Here is a 20,000-nt window from a genome sequence, read left to right as displayed (position 1 = left end):
GTGTGTGTGTTAGGGAGTGTGTGTGTGTGTATGTTAGGGAGGGAGTGTGTGTGTATATGTTAAAGTGTGTGTGTGTATGTTAGGAGTGTGTGTGTGTATGTTAAAGTGTGTGTGTGTTAAAGTGTGTGTGTGTTAGGGAGTGTGTGTGTGTTAGGGAGTGTGTGTGTTAGGGAGTATGTGTGTGTGTGTGTGTTAGGGAGTGTGTGTGTGTGTGTGTTAGGGAGTGTGTGTGTGTATGTTAGGGAGTGTGTGTGTGTGTGTGTTAGGGAGTGTGTGTGTGTGTGTGTGTTTGTCTGTGTGTGTGTGAACAGACAAAATCAATAGAAAGCATATTAAGCTGATCAGTGTCATTGCTGGTATGTGACAAGAAGAAAGCATACACACACACACACATTAACACACACACATTTAACACACACACACACACACATTAACACACACACACAGATAAACAAGTTTCAAGTTTCAAGTTTCAAGTTTTTATTGTCACATCCCCTTTTATACAAGTATAATCGGTTCGTGAAATTCTTATGTGCAAAACACCCGACAGCAGTAGCAGACTAAAAAAAGAATAAGAATGAGAATAAACTATACAATATCCACACAAAAAAGAAGAAAGTATTAACAATATATATATAAAACAATGTAATAGAATATACATCATGGCAATATATATATATAAAAAAACAATGTAATAAAATATACACTTTTTTTGAGACTATATATATATATACATACAATATATATATACAATATATATATATATAAACAATGTAATAAAATATACACCATGGCCATAGATATTCACAGAATATGTTCTGGTGTGTAGTGTTAATGAGGGTCTCAGTCCTTGTTCAGCAGCCTGATGGCCTGACTGAAGAAGCTGTCCCTCAGTCTGTTTGTGCGGCACTTGATACTGCGGTATCGCCTGCCTGACGGTAGAAGGGTGAACAGTTTGTGGCCGGGTGGTTATTGTCTTTCAGCATCCGTTTGGCCCTGGCCACGCACCGCTTAGTGTATATGTCCAGGATGGAGGAAGCTCACCTCCAACGATGGACTGTGCCGACCGCACCACCCTCTGTAGTGCCCTACGCTCCAGGGCGGTGCAGTTCCCGTACCAGGCGGTGATGCAACCTGTCAGAACACTCTCGATGGTACTGGTGTAGAATGTTCTGAGGATGCGGGGCCATGTTGAATTTCCTCAGTCGCCTAAGGAAATACAGGCGTTGTTGGGCCCTTTTCACCACGTGAGTGGTGTGCGTGGTCCATGTGAGGTCCTCGGAGATGTGCACGCCGAGGAACTTGAAGCTGCTGACCCTCTCTGCAACTCCGTCTATGGAGATGGGGTGTGCTCCCCTCTCCTCCTGCTGTAGTCCGCGCACAGCCCCTTGGTCCTCTTGGCGATGAAGCCGAGGCTGTTCTCCTGGCACCCCTGTACCAGTGATCCAACCTCCTCCTATAGGCTGTCTCGTCGTCGCCGGTGATCACCCCCAACACTGTTGTGTCGTCAGCAAACTTGATGATGCCGTTGGAGCTGTGCATGGCCGTGCAGTCGTGGGTGTACAGGGAGAGGAGAGGGCTCAACACGCATCCCTGAGGGCTCCCGTGTTGAGGGTCAGCGGCTCTGAGGTGGTACCGCCCATCCTCACCACCTGGCGGCGGGCCGACAGGAAGTCCAGTATCCAGCTGCACATGGTAGAGTGCAGGCCTAGACCTCTGAGCTTGGTGTCGAGCTTGGCGGGAACAATAGTGTTGAACGCTGAGCTGTAGTCCACAACCAGCATTCGCACACAACAGTTCCTCCCTCCAGGTGGGAAAGGGCGGTGTGAAGTGCCATGGCAATTCGTCGTCGGTGGATCTGTTTTGACGATATGCAAATTGCCATGGGTCCAGCGTGGCAGGCAACATGGAACAAATGAAGTCCTTGACCAACCTCTCAAGCATTTACTGACAATCGAGGTGAGGGCTACGGGTCTCCAGTCATTCAGGCAGGTTACCTTGGGGTGTTTGGGGACAGGCACAATGGTGGACATCTTGAAGCTCTCAGGAACAACAGCCTGGGACAGGGAGAGGTTGAAGATGTCTGCGAAGACTCCTGCCAACTGGTCTGCACATGCTCTGAGGGCGCCCGGGATGTGGTCGGGACCTGCCGCCTTCCGGATGTCCACCCGCTTGAAGGCTCTGCGTCAGCCTCTGAGATGATCAGCAGGCTGGTCTCCTCGGGCGGCGCTGCCTTCGGGGGGCTGCCGTTCACGTCGAACCGAGCAAAGAATGTATTTAGCTCGCCTGGGAGGGAGGTAGAGGAGTTCTCTTCACCGCTGGTTTTCCTCTGAAGTCCGTGATTGTCTGTAGCCCCTTCCACACACCTCTCACGTCATGGCTCTTGAGCTTTTCCTCCACCTTGTTCCTGAACTCCCGCTTGGCAGAGCCGATGGTCTTCCCGAGGACGTAGCGGCCTCTTTAGTATTCCGCCATATGCCCGGAGTCAAGGGCGGTGTTACGCTGCGGAGTGCAGCGCGAACATCGCCATTTATCCACGGTTTCTGGTTGGGATAAATCCGAACCGACTTGGTAGGAACAACGTCATCTATGCATTTCTTGATGAACCGGTGACTGAGGACGCGTACTCACTGGCGTTGTTGTCCGGCGACCCTGAACATATCCCAGTCAGCACGTTCAAAACAGTCCTGTAGCATAGACTCCGATTGGTCCGACCAGCGTTGCACTTCCTTCACAGCGATTGGTTGCTGCTTTAGCCTCTGCCTGTAGGCGGGGTAGTTGGATGGAGCGGTGGTCCGATTTGCGAACGGTGGGCCAAGGAGGCTTCTGTATCCATCCCGGAAGGGAGTGTAGCAGTGGTCGAGAATCCGCTCCCCCTCGTGTTGCTTTTATGTGTTGGTAGAACTTGGAGAACTTTCTTCAGGTTCGCTTTGTTGAAGTCCCCGCCACAATGAAAGCAGCCTCGGGGTGCCGACTCCTGCTCGCTGATCGCCCGTAGAGTTCCTTCAGCGCTATGTCCGTGTTAGCTTGAGGCGGAATGTACAGCAGTTACGGTGACTGCTGTAAACTCCCTGGTAGCCAGAATGGTCGACACATGAGCATTAGGTACTCCAGGTCCGGGGAACAGAACGACTTGAGAGTATGTACATGACTTTGGTTGCACCAAGATCTGTTTATCATGAGACATACCCCCTCCACGATCTTTACCAGAGAGTCTTTGTTCTGTCAGCGGTGGACGGAAAATCCTGCCGGCTCGATGGCTGAGTCGGTAACCTCCTCCGACATCCTTGTCTCCGTAAGGCAGATGATGCAGTTGTCCTTAGTTTCGGTGGAATTGAATACGAGCCTGGAGCTCGCAGCTTATTGTCCAAAGACTGTACATTTGCCAGTAAAATGGTGGGTAGTGGGGGTCGATTGGCTCGACGTCTCAGCCTGACCAGCACGCCAGCTCGCTTCCCCCTCCGTCGGCGACGTTTGCGTGAGATCGCGCCTAAAATGGACGGAGATAGTTCCGCTACTGTTCCTGGCGGGACGTCCGAGTAAGAGTTGAAAAACTCTGGTAGGCGGCGAGCAACTGCCGATCCAATCTCCAGAAGTGTGCATCTGTAACTGCGTTAACTGGCTGCTAACGTTTTGTGCAAAAATAGTCGCAATAAGAAGAATAAATAACAAAAAACTACTACAAAATCCGGGAGCTCGCAACACAGCCGCCATCACGTACGGCGCCAAACACACACACAGACACAGACACACACACACAGATAAACACACACATTAACACACACACACACACACACACACACATTAACACACACACACACACACACACACACACACACAGACACAGACACACACACACACAGATAAACACACACACACACACACACACACACACTCATGGTGCTGGTTGCAGTGACTCACATGAAGTCGTAGGAACTTGTTGCTCTGAGACTTTCAGGTGAAACATTTTCCTTGTCATGTTTCTACGAGCAGCATGCTGTGTGTGTGTGTGTCTGGGGGTGTGTCTGTGTGTGTGTGTGTCTGGGTGTGTCTGTGTGTGTGTGTGTGTCTGGGTGTGTCTGTGTGTGTGTGTGTGTGTGTCTAGGGGTGTGTCTGTGTGTGTGTCTGTGTGTGTGTGTGTGTGTGTGTGTGTGTCTGTGTGTGTGTGTGTGTGTGTGTGTGTGTGTGTGTCTGTGTGTGTGTCTGTGTGTGTGTGTGTGTGTGTGTGTGTGTGTCTGTCTGTGTGTGTGTGTCTGTGTGTCTGTGACTGTGTGTGTGTGTGTGTCTGGGGTGTGTCTGTGTGTGTGTGTGTCTGGGGTGTGTCTGTGTGTGTCTGTGTGTGTGTGTCTGTGTGTGTCTGTGTGTGTGTGTGTGTGTGTGTGTGTGTGTGTGTGTGTGTGTCTGTGTGTCTGTGTGTGTGTGTGTGTGTGTGTGTGTCTGTGTCTGTGTGTGTCTGTGTGTGTGTGTGTGTGTTTCTGTATGTGTGTGTGTGTGTGTGTGTGTGTGAGAGTGACGGAGCTATAACAGGGTGATGACCTCCTTTGGTGCTAAATTAAAATGAACCTGAATATTGACACCTAATGAAGGAAGGTGTGTGTGTGTGTGTGTGTGTGTGTGTGTGTGTGTATGGCAGTAGTGTGTGTGTGTGAGAAAGAAATTTAGTGATGACGAGGCTTAAAGCTGGCCACTCTGGGAGATTACCTCTATGAGTTTGGAGGAAGACACACACACAAACATGCACACACACACACACACACACACACACACACAACTGTAAATTAGGTCCTTGTCATTTTAAACATTCAGAGTACGGTTGTTGTCGTCGTCCTATTGGCTGTCTTGTTATAGTTTGAGTGACTGTCAGACAGCTGGAGGAACATCCCATAATAACATCTAATAATAACACCCCATAAAAACATCCCATAATAACACCCCATAAAAACATCCCATAATAACATCTAATAATAACATCCCATAATAACACCCCATAATAACATCCCATCATAACATCCCATAATAACATCCCATAATATCATCCCATAATATCATCCCATCATAACACCCCATAATAACATCCCATAATAACATCCCATAATACCACCCCATAATAACACCCCATAATGACATCCCATAATAACATCCCATCATATCATCCCATCATAACATCCCATAATAACATCCCATCATAACATCCCATCATAACTTCCCATAATAACACCCCATCATAACATCCCATCATAACATCCCATAATAACATCCCATAATAACACCCCATCATAACATCCCATCATAACATCCCATCATAACATCCCATAATAACATCCCATAATAACACCCCATCATAACATCCCATCATAACATCCCATAATAACATCCCATAATAACATCCCATAATAACACCCCATCATAACATCCCATCATAACATCCCATCATAACATCCCATCATAACATCCCATAATAACACCCCATAATATCATACCATCATAACATCCCATAATAACACCCCATAATAACACCCCATAATAACATCCCATCATAACATCCCATCATAACATCCCATAATAACATCCCATAATAACACCCCATCATAACATCCCATCATAACATCCCATCATAACATCCCATAACTAGAATGGGCACTCGGTAGAGCGCATACCTTCGCATATCACAAGATTGGGCATTGAATTATGAACATTTTGGCATTAGTTGCCAATTGGACAAAAATGTATCGTGCTATGGTAAAAAAAGAGTTTGACCTTTCCATGACCTTGACCTTTGACCCGATTGATCCCAAAATCTAATCAAATGGTCCCGGATAATAAACAATCATCCCACCAAATTTCATGCGATTCAAAAACATTTTGACCTGTTCATGACCTTTGACCTTGACCTTTGACCCGATCGATCCCAAAATCGAATCAACTGGTCCCCGGATAATAAACAATCATCCCACCAAATTTCATGCGATTCGGTTCAATACTTTTTGAGTTCTGCGAATAACACGCATACAAATAAATAAATAAATAAATAAATAAATACACGGCGATCAAAACATTACCTTCCGGCATTTTCAATGCGAAGGTAATAACACCCCATAATAACATCCCATCATAACATCCCATAATAACATCCCATAATAACATCCCATCATATAATCCCATCATAACATCCCATAATAACATCCCATCATATCATCCCATCATAACATCCCATAATAACACCCCATAATAACATCCCATAATAACACCCCATCATAACATCACATCATAACATCCCATCATAACATCCCATAATAACATCCCATAATAACATCCCATCATATCATCCCATAATAACATCCCATCATAACACCCCATCATAACATCACATCATAACATCCCATCGTAACATCCCATAATAACATCCCATCATATCACCCCATCATAACATCCCAAAATAACATCCCATCATAACATCCCATAATAACACCCCATAATAACACCCCATCATAACATCCCATAATATCATCCCATCATAACATCCCATAATAACATCCCATAATAACACCCCATAATAACATCCCATAATAACACCCCATCATAACATCCCATCATAACATCCCATCATAACATCCCATAATAACATCCCATCATAACATCCCATAATATCATCCCATAATAACACCCCATAATATCATACCATCATAACATCCCATCATAACATCCCATCATAACATCCCATAATAACATCCCATAATAACACCCCATCATAACATCATCCCATCATAACATCCCATAATAACATCCCATAATAACACCCCATAATAACATCCCATAATAACACCCCATCATAACATCCCATCATAACATCCCATCATAACATCCCATAATAACACCCCATCATAACATCCCATAATAACATCCCATCATAACATCCCATAATAACATCCCATAATAACATCCCATAATAACACCCCATCATAACATCCCATCATAACATCCCAGCATAACATCCCATAATATCATCCCATCATAACATCCCATCATAACATCCCATCATAACATCCCATAATAACATCCCATAATAACACCCCATAATATCATACCATCATAACATCCCATAATAACACCCCATCATAACATCATCCCATCATAACATCCCATAATAACATCCCATAATAACACCCCATAATAACATCCCATAATAACACCCCATCATAACATCCCATCATAACATCCCATCATAACATCCCATAACTAGAATGGGCACTCGGTAGAGTGCATATCTTCGCATATCACAAGATTGGGCATTGAATTATGAACATTTTGGCATTAGTTGCCAATTGGACAAAAATGTATCGTGCTATGGTAAAAAAAGAGTTTGACCTTTCCATGACCTTGACCTTTGACCCGATTGATCCCAAAATCTAATCAAATGGTCCCGGATAATAAACAATCATCCCACCAAATTTCATGCGATTCAAAAACATTTTGACCTGTTCATGACCTTTGACCTTGACCTTTGACCCGATCGATCCCAAAATCGAATCAACTGGTCCCCGGATAATAAACAATCATCCCACCAAATTTCATGCGATTCGGTTCAATACTTTTTGAGTTCTGCGAATAACACGCATACAAATAAATAAATAAATAAATAAATAAATAAATAAATACACGGCGATCAAAACATTACCTTCCGGCATTTTCAATGCGAAGGTAATAACACCCCATAATAATATCCCATGAAGATGATGATGGTGATGATGATGATGGTGGTTGTGATGATGAAGGTGATGAAGGTGATGATGGTGGTTGTGATGATGATGATGATGGTGGTTGTGATGATGATGATGATGAAGGTGGTTGTGATGATGATGATGATGAAGGTGGTTGTGATGATGATGATGATGAAGGTGATGTAACCCTGTGTTGTATTCTGACATTAATTGATTCATATCTCAGTTTTATTGGCGATTTGATTTTTTAGTCTTCGACTTTTTTTATTTCTCTGAAAACTAAAACCAGAGGAAACAGAAGTGACTGTTTCATCTTCATCATCTTCATCACAAGAAAAGTCACTTCAGTCCTTTGACTTCTATGTGGGTCAGTGAAGGCAACACACTGCAGCATGCACGTGAGCGTACACGTGCATGTGAACCTGCACATGAGCGTGCACGTGAGCGTACACATGCATGTGAACCTGCACGTGAGCGTGCACGTGCATGTGAACCTGCACATGAGCGTGCACATGAGCGTACACGTGCATGTGAACCTGCACATGAGCGTGCACATGAGCGTACACGTGCATGTGAACCTGCACATGAGCGTGCACATGAGCGTACACGTGCATGTGAACCTGCACATGAGCGTACACGTGCATGTGAACCTGCACATGAGCGTACACGTGAGCGTACACGTGCATGTGAACCTGCACATGAGCGTGCGTGGCGTACTGCGTGCATGTGAACCTGCACATGAGCGTGCACGTGAGCGTACACGTGCATGTGAACCTGCACATGAGCGTGCACGTGAGCGTACACGTGCATGTGAACCTGCACATGAGCGTGCACGTGAAGATGCACATGCATGTGCCGCTCGGCCATCAAACCAACGGCGAGCGTTAGAGTGTGAAGACAAGAGGAAACTCCTTGTCATGTGGGTGGGTACATCTAACACACACACACACACACACACACACAAATACTCACACACACACACACATACTCACACACACACTCACACACATACTCACACACACACACACACACACATACTCACACACACACACACACACACACACACACACACACACACACACACACACACACACACACACACACACACACACACACACACACACACACCCTCTCTGTCTGAAGAGCAGACTGGAAGTCAAACAGAAATCTCTTGAACAGATTTACATTCTCATCAACTCTCCGTCTCTCTGTCTGCGCTGCTGTTGGACATGATGCTGCTAATTACCCACAATGCCGTCTGGCTGTGTGTGTGTGTGTGTGTGTGTGTGTGTGTGTGTGTGTGGGGTCCCTTTTGGAGAGTCGTTCTCCAAAATCAGCAGCTGATGACAGAGAAGCTGCTGATTAATTCAAGAACTCCTTCAGTCTCTTGTGTTCTGTCTCTTTGTTTTGCATTATTTCTCTTCTTCTTTTTCATGGTCTGCTCATCTTTCTTTTCTTTCCTTTCTTTTTCTCTTTTCTTCTCCACTTGTTTTTTGTGGGCATCTCGTCTTTTTTTCTTTTTTAACTCTTCTTCACCTCTTTTATTTGATGACCTGCTTCCCTTTTCTCCGCGTCTCTTCTTCCTTTGTTCATCCTCCTGTTTCTTTTCTTCTTCTCCTCCCGTCTGAAACATTTATCCATCGTTCATCTCGTCCTGATCAGCTGGATGTTCCCTGAATCTTTTCCAGCCTCCTGATAGGCTGATTGGCCACAGGTGTCCGAGTCCTGGCTTCTGATTTCCCCCAACGGTGTGTGTGTGTGTGTGTGTGTGTGTGTGTTTGTGTGTGTGTGTGTGTGTGTGTGTGTGTGTGTGTGTGTGTGTGTGACTGACACTTGAGAGCAGACGAAGGATGACATGTGATTTATGGGACGTTGAACAAGTTAGTTCATAGAACCGTTCATATTGTAACATGATAATAATATGATTATATTAATACATATGTTCATATTATAACATAATTGTTTTATTATAATAATATGTATGTTCATATTATATATTATAATAATAATCTTTATGTTCAAATTATAACATGATAATAATATAATAATGTTATTTCTCTTCATATTATATTGTAATAATTATATAATTATAATATTTTCTATTATTTTACAATGTAATAATATTATAATACTAATATTTTTGTTTCTACTATAATCTAATAATGATCTAATAATTATATTGCTGTTCATATTATATTGTAATAATATAATAATAAAAACATTTTTTGTTCATATTATAATATTAATATAATAATATTTCCGTTCATATTATAATGTTATAATAATAATGATAATATTGAAGAGATATTATATCTATATTTATGAGTATATAAATATTTATATTTATATAAATATATTTATATATATAAACATATATATAAATGTATATAAATATATGTATATACATATATATATATTTAAAAAGAAAAATATAGATTTATATCTAAATATATAGAGATTTATATATAAATATAGATTTATACTTATATGTATATATGTATGTATATAGATATAATATCTCTTCATGAGGACACTTCCATGCAGGTGTCTTGATATTGATGTTATTGATTCTCCTGAAATCAGATGAATGTACAGAGCCGTCAATAATAAATCTTAATAAACAACCTCATGACGTCGTTGACATGAATTCCCTCAAAAGAGCCAAAAGAATCAAAACATAATTTAAAGGTATGAATGTGTTTGATAAACTGAACATGACGTTCCTGATGTGTGAAAAACAACAAACACTGGAAACGACTTCTGCCTCAACACGTCGGTGGAGACGGTATTAATTATATTTATGAACAGTTTCACGTTTAATAAGTCTGTTAGACTTAAAACTATGAGTCAAACAACCACGATCTGCCAGGGAAGACTGTAACCATGACAACACATGTTTATGATCTGAGATAACACCAATAAACAAGTTGAGGCTAAGTCGAGTCCTAAGTCGAGTCCTAAGTCGAGTCCTAAGTCGAGACCTAATTCGAGTCCTAAGTCGAGTCCTAAGGTGAGTCCTAAGGCGAGACCTAGGTGAGACCTAAGCGGTCCTAAGCAGGTCCTAAACCCGGTCTAGTCGGGTGAGCCTAGAGTCGAGACCTAAGCCGAGACCTAAGCCGAGTCCTAAGTCGAGTCCTAAACCGAGTCCTAAGCCGAGACCTAAACTGAGTCCTAAACTGAGTCCTAAACCGAGTCCTAAGCCGAGACCTAAGCCGAGTCCTAAGTCGAGTCCTAAATCGAGTCCTAAGTCGAGACCTAAGTCGAGACCTAAGGCGAGTCCTAAGGCGAGTCCTAAGTCGAGTCCTAAGTCGAGTCCTAAGTCGAGTCCTAAGTCGAGTCCTAAGTCGAGTCCTAAGGCGAGTCCTAAGTCGAGTCCTAAGTCGAGTCCTAAGTCGAGTCATAAGGCGAGTCTTAAGTCGAGTCCTAAGTCGAGACCTAAGTCGAGTCCTAAGTCGAGACCTAAGTCGAGACCTAAGTCTAGACCTAAGTCGAGTCATAAGGCGAGTCCTAAGTCGAGTCATAAGGCGAGTCCTAAGTCGAGTCCTAAGTCGAGACCTAATTCGAGTCCTAAGTCGAGTCATAAGGCGAGTCCTAAATCGAGTCCTAAGTCGAGTAATAAGCCGAGTCCTAAGTCGAGTCATAAGGCGAATTCTAAGTCGAGACCTAATTCGAGTCCTAAGTCGAGTCATAAGGCGAGTCCTAAGTCGAGTCCTAAGTCGAGTCCTAAGTCGAGTCCTAAGTCGAGTCCTAAGCCGAGACCTAAGTCGAGTCCTAAGTCGAGTCCTAAGTCGAGTCCTAAGTCGAGTCATAAGGCGAGTCCTAAGGCGAGACTTAAGCCGAGTCCTAAACCGAGACCTAAGCCGAGTCCTAAATCGAGTCCTAAATCGAGACCTAAGTCGAGACCTAAGCCGAGTCCTAAGCCGAGTCCTAAACCGAGTCCTAAGTCGAGTCCTAAGTCGAGACCTAAGTCGAGACCTAAGCCGAGACCTAAGCCGAGTCCTAAGTCGAGTCCTAAACCGAGTCCTAAGCCGAGACCTAAACTGAGTCCTAAACTGAGTCCTAAACCGAGTCCTAAGCCGAGACCTAAGCCGAGTCCTAAGTCGAGTCCTAAATCGAGTCCTAAGTCGAGACCTAAGTCGAGACCTAAGGCGAGTCCTAAGGCGAGTCCTAAGGCGAGTCCTAAGTCGAGTCCTAAGTCGAGTAATAAGTCGAGTCCTAAGTCGAGTCCTAAGTCGAGTAATAAGTCGAGTCCTAAGGCGAGTCCTAAGGCGAGTCCTAAATCGAGTCCTAATTCGAGTCCTAATTCGAGTCCTAATTCGAGACCTAAGTCGAGACCTAAGTCGAGTCCTAAGTCGAGTCCTAAGCCGAGACCTCAGCCGAGACCTCAGCCGAGACCTCAGTCGAGACCTAAGTCGAGTCCTAAGGCGAGTCCTAATTCGAGTCATAAGGCGAGTCCTAAATCGAGTCCTAAGTCGAGACCTAAGTCGAGTCATAAGGCGAGTCATAAGGCGAGTCCTAAGTCGAGTCCTAAGTCGAGTCCTAAGTCGAGTAATAAGGCGAGTCCTAAGGCGAGTCCTAAGTCGAGTCCTAAGTCGACTCCTAATTCGAGTCCTAAGTCGAGTCCTAAGGCGAGTCCTAAGGCGAGTCCTAAGTCGAGTCCTAAGGCGAGTCCTAAGTCGAGTCCTAAACCGAGTCCTAAGCCGAGTCCTAAGTCGAGACCTAAGTCGAGTCCTAAGTCGAGTCATAAGGCGAGTCCTAAGTCGAGTCCTAAGTCGAGTCCTAAGTCGAGTCCTAAGTCGAGACCTAAGGCGAGTCCTAAGGCGAGTCCTAAGTCGAGTCATAAGGCGAGTCCTAAGTCGAGTCCTAAGTCGAGTCCTAAGTCGAGACCTAAGTCGAGTCCTAAGTCGAGTCCTAAACCGAGACCTAAGCCGAGACCTAAGCCGAGACCTAAGTCGAGTCCTAAGTCGAGTCCTAAGTCGAGTCCTAAGGCGAGTCCTAAGTCGAGTCATAAGTCGAGTCATAAGTCGAGTCCTAAGTCGAGTCCTAAGTCGAATAAAAAATAATAACAACATTAAATCTTCATATGTTGTTTATTTTCATTAAATTATGAAATAAATAAATTATGGACTCTGGTCCGACGTTACAACTAACAAAATAAAAGCCCATTCCTAAATCGTTGAACTGTTGCAGCATCTTTTCTGACTGACGCGTCCCACGTGATGTGTTCAAAGACCGTCAGCCAGATGAAACCTGCGGTGTGAGTGTTGTGTATGGCGGTGACGGCGGTGTGAATGTTAGGAGGACACGGAGCTCCTGGTGACTCACGCTGCACTCAGGAGAAGAGAAAACACTTGTTTGTTCTTCAGTTCTGGTTCTGATTCTTTTTTCTTTGGAGCTTCGATGTGACGCGCGGCGGCACGGCGGGTCACCCCCCCCCCCCAAGCCCCCCCCCGCCCCCCAGGTCCCTCGAATGGTTCCCAGCCGGCTTGGCGCTCCGGCTGACAGCAGTGAATCAGCCTCTTGGTAACGCCGTCGGCACGGCGACAGAACGGCTTCCACCTCTCAGGCAGATTGACTCAAAGTGCAGCTCACGGGTCCTTCAGGTGGATCCGGGTCTCTTCAGGAGGATCTGGGTTCTTCAGGAGGATCCGGGTCCTTCAGGTGGATCCGGGTCCTTCAGGTGGATCCGGGATCTTCAGGAGGATCCGGGTCCTTCAGGTGGATCCGGGTCCTTCAGGTGGATCCGGGTCCTTCAGGTGGATCCGGGTCTCTTCAGGAGGATCCGGGTCCTTCAGGAGGATCCGGGTTCTTCAGGAGGATCCGGGTCCTTCAGGTGGATCCGGGTTCTTCAGGAGGATCCGGGTCCTTCAGGTGGATCCGGGTCTCTTCAGGAGGATCCTGATCCTTCAGGTGGATCAGGGTCTCTTCAGGAGGATCCGGGTCCTTCAGGTGGATCCGGGTCTCTTCAGGAGGATCCGGGTCCTTCAGGAGGATCCGGGTCCTTCAGGTGGATCCGGGTCCTTCAGGAGGATCCGGGTCCTTCAGGTGGATCCGGGTCCTTCAGGAGGATCCGGATTCTCTTCACGTTATAACATGTTATAACATGCTGTATAACATGTTATAACATGTTGTACAACATGCTGTATAACATGTTATAACATGTTGTACAACATGCTGTATAACATGTTATAACATGTTAGAATGTTATAACATGTTGTACACACATCATCAATAAGCAGAACATCCTCTGAGAAGAGGAGAAGTTCTTCTTCTTCTTCTAAGGATTTATGGAACAATAAAAAATGCTTTTTATTTCTCAGGAAGTACTTTGTTAAATACATCGGAGTACTTTAGAGAGAGAGAGAGAGAGAGAGAGAGAGAGAGAGAGAGAGAGAGAGAGAGAGAGAGAGAGAGAGAGAGAGCGTGGCGTGAGCCCATCACACACACACAGCAGGGAGAGAGAGGTGCATACTGTATCTGATGAAAAGCTGAAATGGTACGGAAATAAAGGAGGACAGAATATGTACTCTACAAGCACACACACACACACACGTGTGAGTGTGGGTGTGTGTGCGTGTAAGTCTGTGTGTCTGTGTGTGTAACATGGGACACATTCATGTTTGCATTAAGTCGGCGGTGCCTGAACATGACGGAAAATGAAATGAGATTTAACATGTTTACCATTTTATAGACACACACAAAGAGACACACACACACACAGAGACACACTTTATATTTGCATGTATCGTGGCTTCACCCTTTACACTATTTATTGATTATTGACGTCAAACTGGCTGAAAACCTTTTGTGTGTATTTAGATTTATTTATACCCCTTTTTATATTTTGATAGTATTTATATTTTAATAGTATTTATATTCTACGTTTATTTTGCTTATTTTTTATACATTTGTTTCATATTTATTTCAACGAATTCTTTCTTATATTTTTTGTTTATTTCTTGGACATTTTATTATTCAGTGTGAGACTGGTTTTAAGGATCGTACAAGGGTTCTTGGCACGGTGACACTTTTCTCTTGTGAAAGTTTTGGAGGGGATTCCCCTCATGACCTCAAAGTCTTATATTTAGGTAGATATAATATATTAAATATAAAGCAGGAGGGTTATATCTGAGAGACAATTGGGAGGTCAAGGGTCAGTCTGCAGAGTATGCGTGTGTGTGCATGAGTAAATGTGTGTGTGTGTGTGAGTGTGTGTCTCTGCCTGTGTGTGAGTGTGTGTCTGTCTGTGTGTGTGTGTGTGTGTGTGTATATTTTATTACATTGTTTTATATATATATATTGTCACATTATTTCTATATATATATTGATATGATGTGTGTTTTGCACATAAGAATTTCACGAACCGATTATACTTGTATAAAAGGGGATGTGACAATAAAAACTTGAAACTTGAAACTTGAAACTTGTGTGTAAGAGTGTGTGCGTATGAGAGTGTGTGTCTGTGTGTGTGAGTATGTGTGTGTCTCTGCCTGTGTGTGTGTACGTATATGAGTGTATGTGTTTCTGTCAGTGTGTGTGTGTGTGTGTGTGTGTGTGTGTGTGTGTGTGTGTGAAACGATGTATTAGTTTTCAGTGGAAGTTGAAGGGTAAATTATGTTTTATTAACAATTCCCAAATTATTTCCCAGATTTTTCCAGATACCTGCTCTTTTTGTTTGATGAGAAGTGAACATGCCTGTAAATAACCCCATGAAGGGTTTATTGTTTTGAGTTGTTTGACTGTTTAGCATTTTCCTTATTGATTTTGATGTATGCCTTTTATATTGTATTGTTTGAATAAATATAGACGTTTTATACTACTTCCGCTTAACAGATAAATCGGACTTTTATTTTGAAAGGTTAAAAGGAAGCTCACTTTTTTTTTAGGTTAAAATGCGAACTTTATGGTATAGATTACGGACAGATGCGCATTTTATAACAAGTTTAATAGTTGATTTGACCCGTATGGGACTAACTCTGTTAAGGTGGTGATGACGTGGTGATAGTGTACGAGTTTTAATTAATGTATTGTCACCTAAAAAAAGAAAATAAAGGAGAGTCACCAGCAGTAAGTCTTCACGCCAATTCATATGATCCGTTACAACACTTATTGCTGTCATAATATGCAGGCGAAACAACATATAACATAATAATAAATAAGACTAGATGACGCTTTTTACAATTCATAACAGCATTGTAGAAAAGAGAGACAACAAACGGCAAAGATACGTTGATCAGAGACGTATTTGTAATTATAATACGTCAAATACAAACGTAATCTGGAGAGAAATACGTTTCAGTCAAACGTAACTGCAAATTGCATTTTAGGTCTGGGGGAACGTAATTTTTGTGATACAGGGTTGGTGTACATGTGTGTATCTGTGTGTGTGTGTGTGATTGAGTGTGTATATGTGTGTACATGTGTGTGATAGAGTGTGTGTGTGACTGGATGACAGCTTTTGATAATGATGGAAAACAGAGCTGGATTTCCCTTTGATGTGGACACACACATACACACACGTACACACATATACACACGTACACACACATACACACATACACACATGTACATACACATACACACGTACACACACGTACACACATGTACACACACGTACACACACATACACACACACGTACACACATGTACACACACATACACACGTACACACATATACACACGTACACACACGTACACACATACACACACGTACACACACGTACACACACGTACACACACATACACACATAAACACACACATGTACACACACGTACACACACGTACACACATGTACACACGTACACAAACATGTACACACACGTACACACACATACACACACACAGATACAAACACACACACACTCACACACACTAACACACTGACTCTCAGTGTAATTCTTGACTCCGCCCTCTTCTGGTAATGTGACCCCTCAGTACCTTAACATCCCATAATGACCTGCTGCCACTCCCCAGGGTCCTAAAGGGGGTCGTGAAAACACAACAACACTCTGGCTGTGTCTACTACCGCACACTTGAGCACTTGGAGCTGACTTTGTGTTCCAAGTGCGCCACTGAAAGAACCAGCAGAATTCAGTGCACTGAAAGTACCCGGATGGCGCTCTGCAAACGGGTAAAACATGTGAAACGATGGACACTACTCGCCCTCAACGGCCGCCATCTTGGTGACGTACCGGAAGAGGAGGAGCCCTTTCGCCAGCTCTTCATTTTATTTCTAAAACAATGGCGGACAGCACAAGCGGTAGACCACGAAGCTACAGACCGTAAATGTAAGTATCAGCGGTAATTACACATTGTACTGGTATTAAAGACATGAGTATTTGGTGGAGTTAACGATGTATATGATATATACCGACAGTTAGCATACCTAGGTAGCATTAGATGCCATTGATCTGCATGGCAGTTATGATAAACTAGCTGGCTAATCCACCACCCGGCCAGTCCGACGAAGGTGCACTTTTATCGGACACTTTCCGCTTGACGAGCGGGGGCAGGTGGGCTCCAGCGGCAAGTCCGACGACCGATAGATATGTCAGTCATCGGACAGTGTTAAACAACGGCTGTTCTGTTAACCAATCGAAATAGCAATTTTAATAATGGATTAACAATGGATATGCTCAGTTTAATAACGGGTTAACATGACACCGCGAGCGTTTGCCCACACGCCGCCCGATAATTAATACCGTTACGATAGCTATCTAAGCTTGTCCTTCTAGAAATAATTGTAGCTTTCAATCATCGTTGTGTTGTTTTTTTAATGTCGTGTATGTATTAATTTAAATGTAATCGTGGTCTGGGACAGAGCACTGAATGGCTATCCTATTTCTGTTTCCTGCCCCAGAGACGTTTCCTGGAGGTGCTGGTGCTGGTCCTCTGCTGCCCTCCCGACATCAACATCTGGCTCCAATGACCTCTGGCACCTCACATCCACCTCCAGGGCCTTTAAGAAGATGGACCGCCATCGCGTCTTCAGTATCCCGAAGGACCTCTCCACAACACAGCTGGCCTTTGACAGGCAGCAGTTGTAGCTTGGAGGTGGACAGGCTGCCTGAAGGGGGTCATGAGGCAGATGGGTTGGGACAGGCAGGGGGAGCCACCATCCCCAAGGATACAGTATCCTGGTGGAGGGGATGACTGCTCATAGAAGATGGGGCTGTTATTCAGGACCCTGGCATCATGCTCTGAGTCTGGGTAGCCCACATGAATTTGCACTTATCCCAGATGGCCTGCAGCTGGATGGAATGAAAAAGCTTCCTGTTAAAATAGCAGGCAGCATCCTCCGCTGGGGGCTTCACTCTGACGTGGCAGCCATCAATAGCCCCCACCACTCTGCTGAAGGCTGCCGACCCAGCTAGACGGGCGGGCAGGAAGGGAAGATTATATTAATATGCAAGTCATTTTATCAATAAAATGTTGTCATTGAGGTTTTGTAGTCTTTTATTGCGTTTTCTGGTTTATATTAGAATTGATGCATGTTTGTAACAATAATTAATATGCCTGTGTGTTCAATTGCTCATTGATTCCTGTATCAGGGTGAACTTCACTACAACAGAGATGTGTATAAAAGTACAGTCAGTCAAAGTAGGCCTATTACTGTGAATTCAAGCAGATGATGCCTATCATTTCAGTGGATAATTCTTAAAACTAATTGGAATCTAGCGACAAACATGTACAGAGTTGTCATGTTTTATTTCCATATGGTGTGTATGTGGATTGCAAAGAAGAAGGCTACTTCTGACAAAGATAATTGAGAATTTAGCATACCTAGCGAGGAGAATTTAATTGCAACTACTACATGAAGCTATGCTGTGAAGGTAAGGCAAAATCACACAATTAAATGTACATATACCATCTCGACTTCAGCCAGAAGGCGGAGGCTCCTGCCGCGATTGTGGAGGTATCGCAGTTTCCACATGGGGTGGAGAAAGGGGTAAACAAGGGACAACAAGAGGGCAAGAAGTGCTTCATTTTGTCACTTTAAGGGTTTGGTTTATCGCAAGTAGATTTGCATACGTCACTCCCGGCTTAATTTCGCGGGTGCCGTGAACAGATTTGCGTCCGTCACTTCCGCCAAGTGGTTAACGTAAGTGTTCCATTTGAGACAGCACTTCATCAGCGACGCAATACAGTGCACTGAATTGTAGTGCACTGCATTGCAGTGTACTTCGTAAAGTGTGCGGTAGTAGACACAGCCAATGTTTATCGTCTGAAAGTCGGACGAAACATCGTCAAACACAAAAACACTTCATCGGGAAACATCGTAAAATTATGAAATAAGTTCAAGAAAACATCGTCAAGTACTTAGTTAGGTTTATGAAAAGATCGTGAAGTCCTTAGGTTTATGAAAAGATCGTGAAGTCCTTAGTTAGGTTTATGAAAAGATCGTGAAGTCCTTCGGTTTTTAAAGACACGCATGTTTATAACGATGTCGGCTGAGTTGGTGAGAGGCATTCTGGGTAATGTAGGAAAAAGGAAACGAGCTTGAGGGAGACTGAAGCCTCATAATCATAATATTTACATTAAGGAAAGGCTTGTTGGTGATGATGGATCGAGTTATTGATCGGTCCTCTGACCTGATCAGCTCCGTATTGATCGATGCTCTGTCCCGATCAGCTTCGTATTGATCGGTCCTCTGACCCGATCAGCTCCGTATTCATCGGTCCTCTGACCCGATCAGCCTCGTATTGATCGGTCCTCTGTCCCGATCAGCTTCGTATTGATCGGTCTTCTGTCCCAATCAGCTTCGTATTAATCGGTCCTCTCTCCCGATCAGCTCTGTATTGATCGGTCCTCTCTCTCGATCAGCCCCATATTGATCGGTCCTCTCTCCCGATCAGCCCCATATTGATAGGTCCTCTCTCCCGGCCCGCCAGCAGCAGGCTCAGGATGAGAAGATGGCCGGCTGCGTGTTTCCAATGGGACCAGAGAGCTTTCAGCGCTTCACGCCGGACTCCCTGGCGGCCATCGAGCAGCGCATCGCCCAGGAGAGGGCCCGCCGCAGCAAACACTACCAGGAGGTACACACACACACACACACACAAGCATCATTATTTTTATTATGAAATAGGAGCGAGAAGAAATAAAACATTGGAGGTTAAAAGCTGGAATAACATGAAGAGATGTAAGAAAACTTTGTGTGTGTGTGTGTGTGTGTGTGTGTGTGTGTGTGTGTGTGTTAGGACCTGGGTGACGTGGTGCTCCCCCGGCGCCGGGCCGACCTGGAGGCAGGGAAACAGCTGCCGCGCATCTTCGCCGACATCCCG

General features: G+C 44.3%; 1 protein-coding gene and 1 long non-coding RNA gene across 5 annotated transcripts in view; one reads left to right on the top strand and one right to left on the bottom strand.

Moving 5' to 3' along the window:
• The window catches only part of LOC130206581 (sodium channel protein type 4 subunit alpha-like), a 187,232-nt gene that overhangs the window by 18,858 nt on the left and 148,374 nt on the right, over nucleotides 1–20,000 (top strand). For 2 of the 4 annotated variants that reach the window (XM_056434622.1, XM_056434623.1), the window contains exons 1-3: nucleotides 16,750–17,006; nucleotides 17,579–19,754; nucleotides 19,917–20,000. The exon at nucleotides 19,917–20,000 is cut by the window's right edge and continues 60 nt beyond it. In XM_056434622.1, the coding sequence (XP_056290597.1) occupies nucleotides 19,632–19,754; nucleotides 19,917–20,000 (207 nt within the window). In that variant the 5' untranslated portion in view covers nucleotides 16,750–17,006; nucleotides 17,579–19,631. Of the gene's footprint in view, nucleotides 1–16,749; nucleotides 17,007–17,578; nucleotides 19,755–19,916 lie in introns of those variants that run through there. The other 2 variants (XM_056434625.1, XM_056434624.1) reach the window with 2 other exon arrangements.
• The window catches only part of LOC130206582 (uncharacterized), a 1,328-nt gene continuing 987 nt past the window's right edge, over nucleotides 19,660–20,000 (bottom strand). The window contains exons 2-3 of the long non-coding RNA XR_008834151.1: nucleotides 19,920–20,000; nucleotides 19,660–19,744 (exon numbers count right to left, since the gene is read on the bottom strand). The exon at nucleotides 19,920–20,000 is cut by the window's right edge and continues 44 nt beyond it. This is a non-coding gene — a long non-coding RNA (uncharacterized LOC130206582). The remainder of the gene's footprint in view (nucleotides 19,745–19,919) is intronic.

This window comes from Pseudoliparis swirei, chromosome 16, assembly GCF_029220125.1.
Source record: "Pseudoliparis swirei isolate HS2019 ecotype Mariana Trench chromosome 16, NWPU_hadal_v1, whole genome shotgun sequence".
Taxonomy (NCBI): domain Eukaryota; kingdom Metazoa; phylum Chordata; class Actinopteri; order Perciformes; family Liparidae; genus Pseudoliparis; species Pseudoliparis swirei.
Note: the sequence above shows the minus strand (reverse complement) of the source record. Positions and strands in the feature narration are given on the sequence as shown.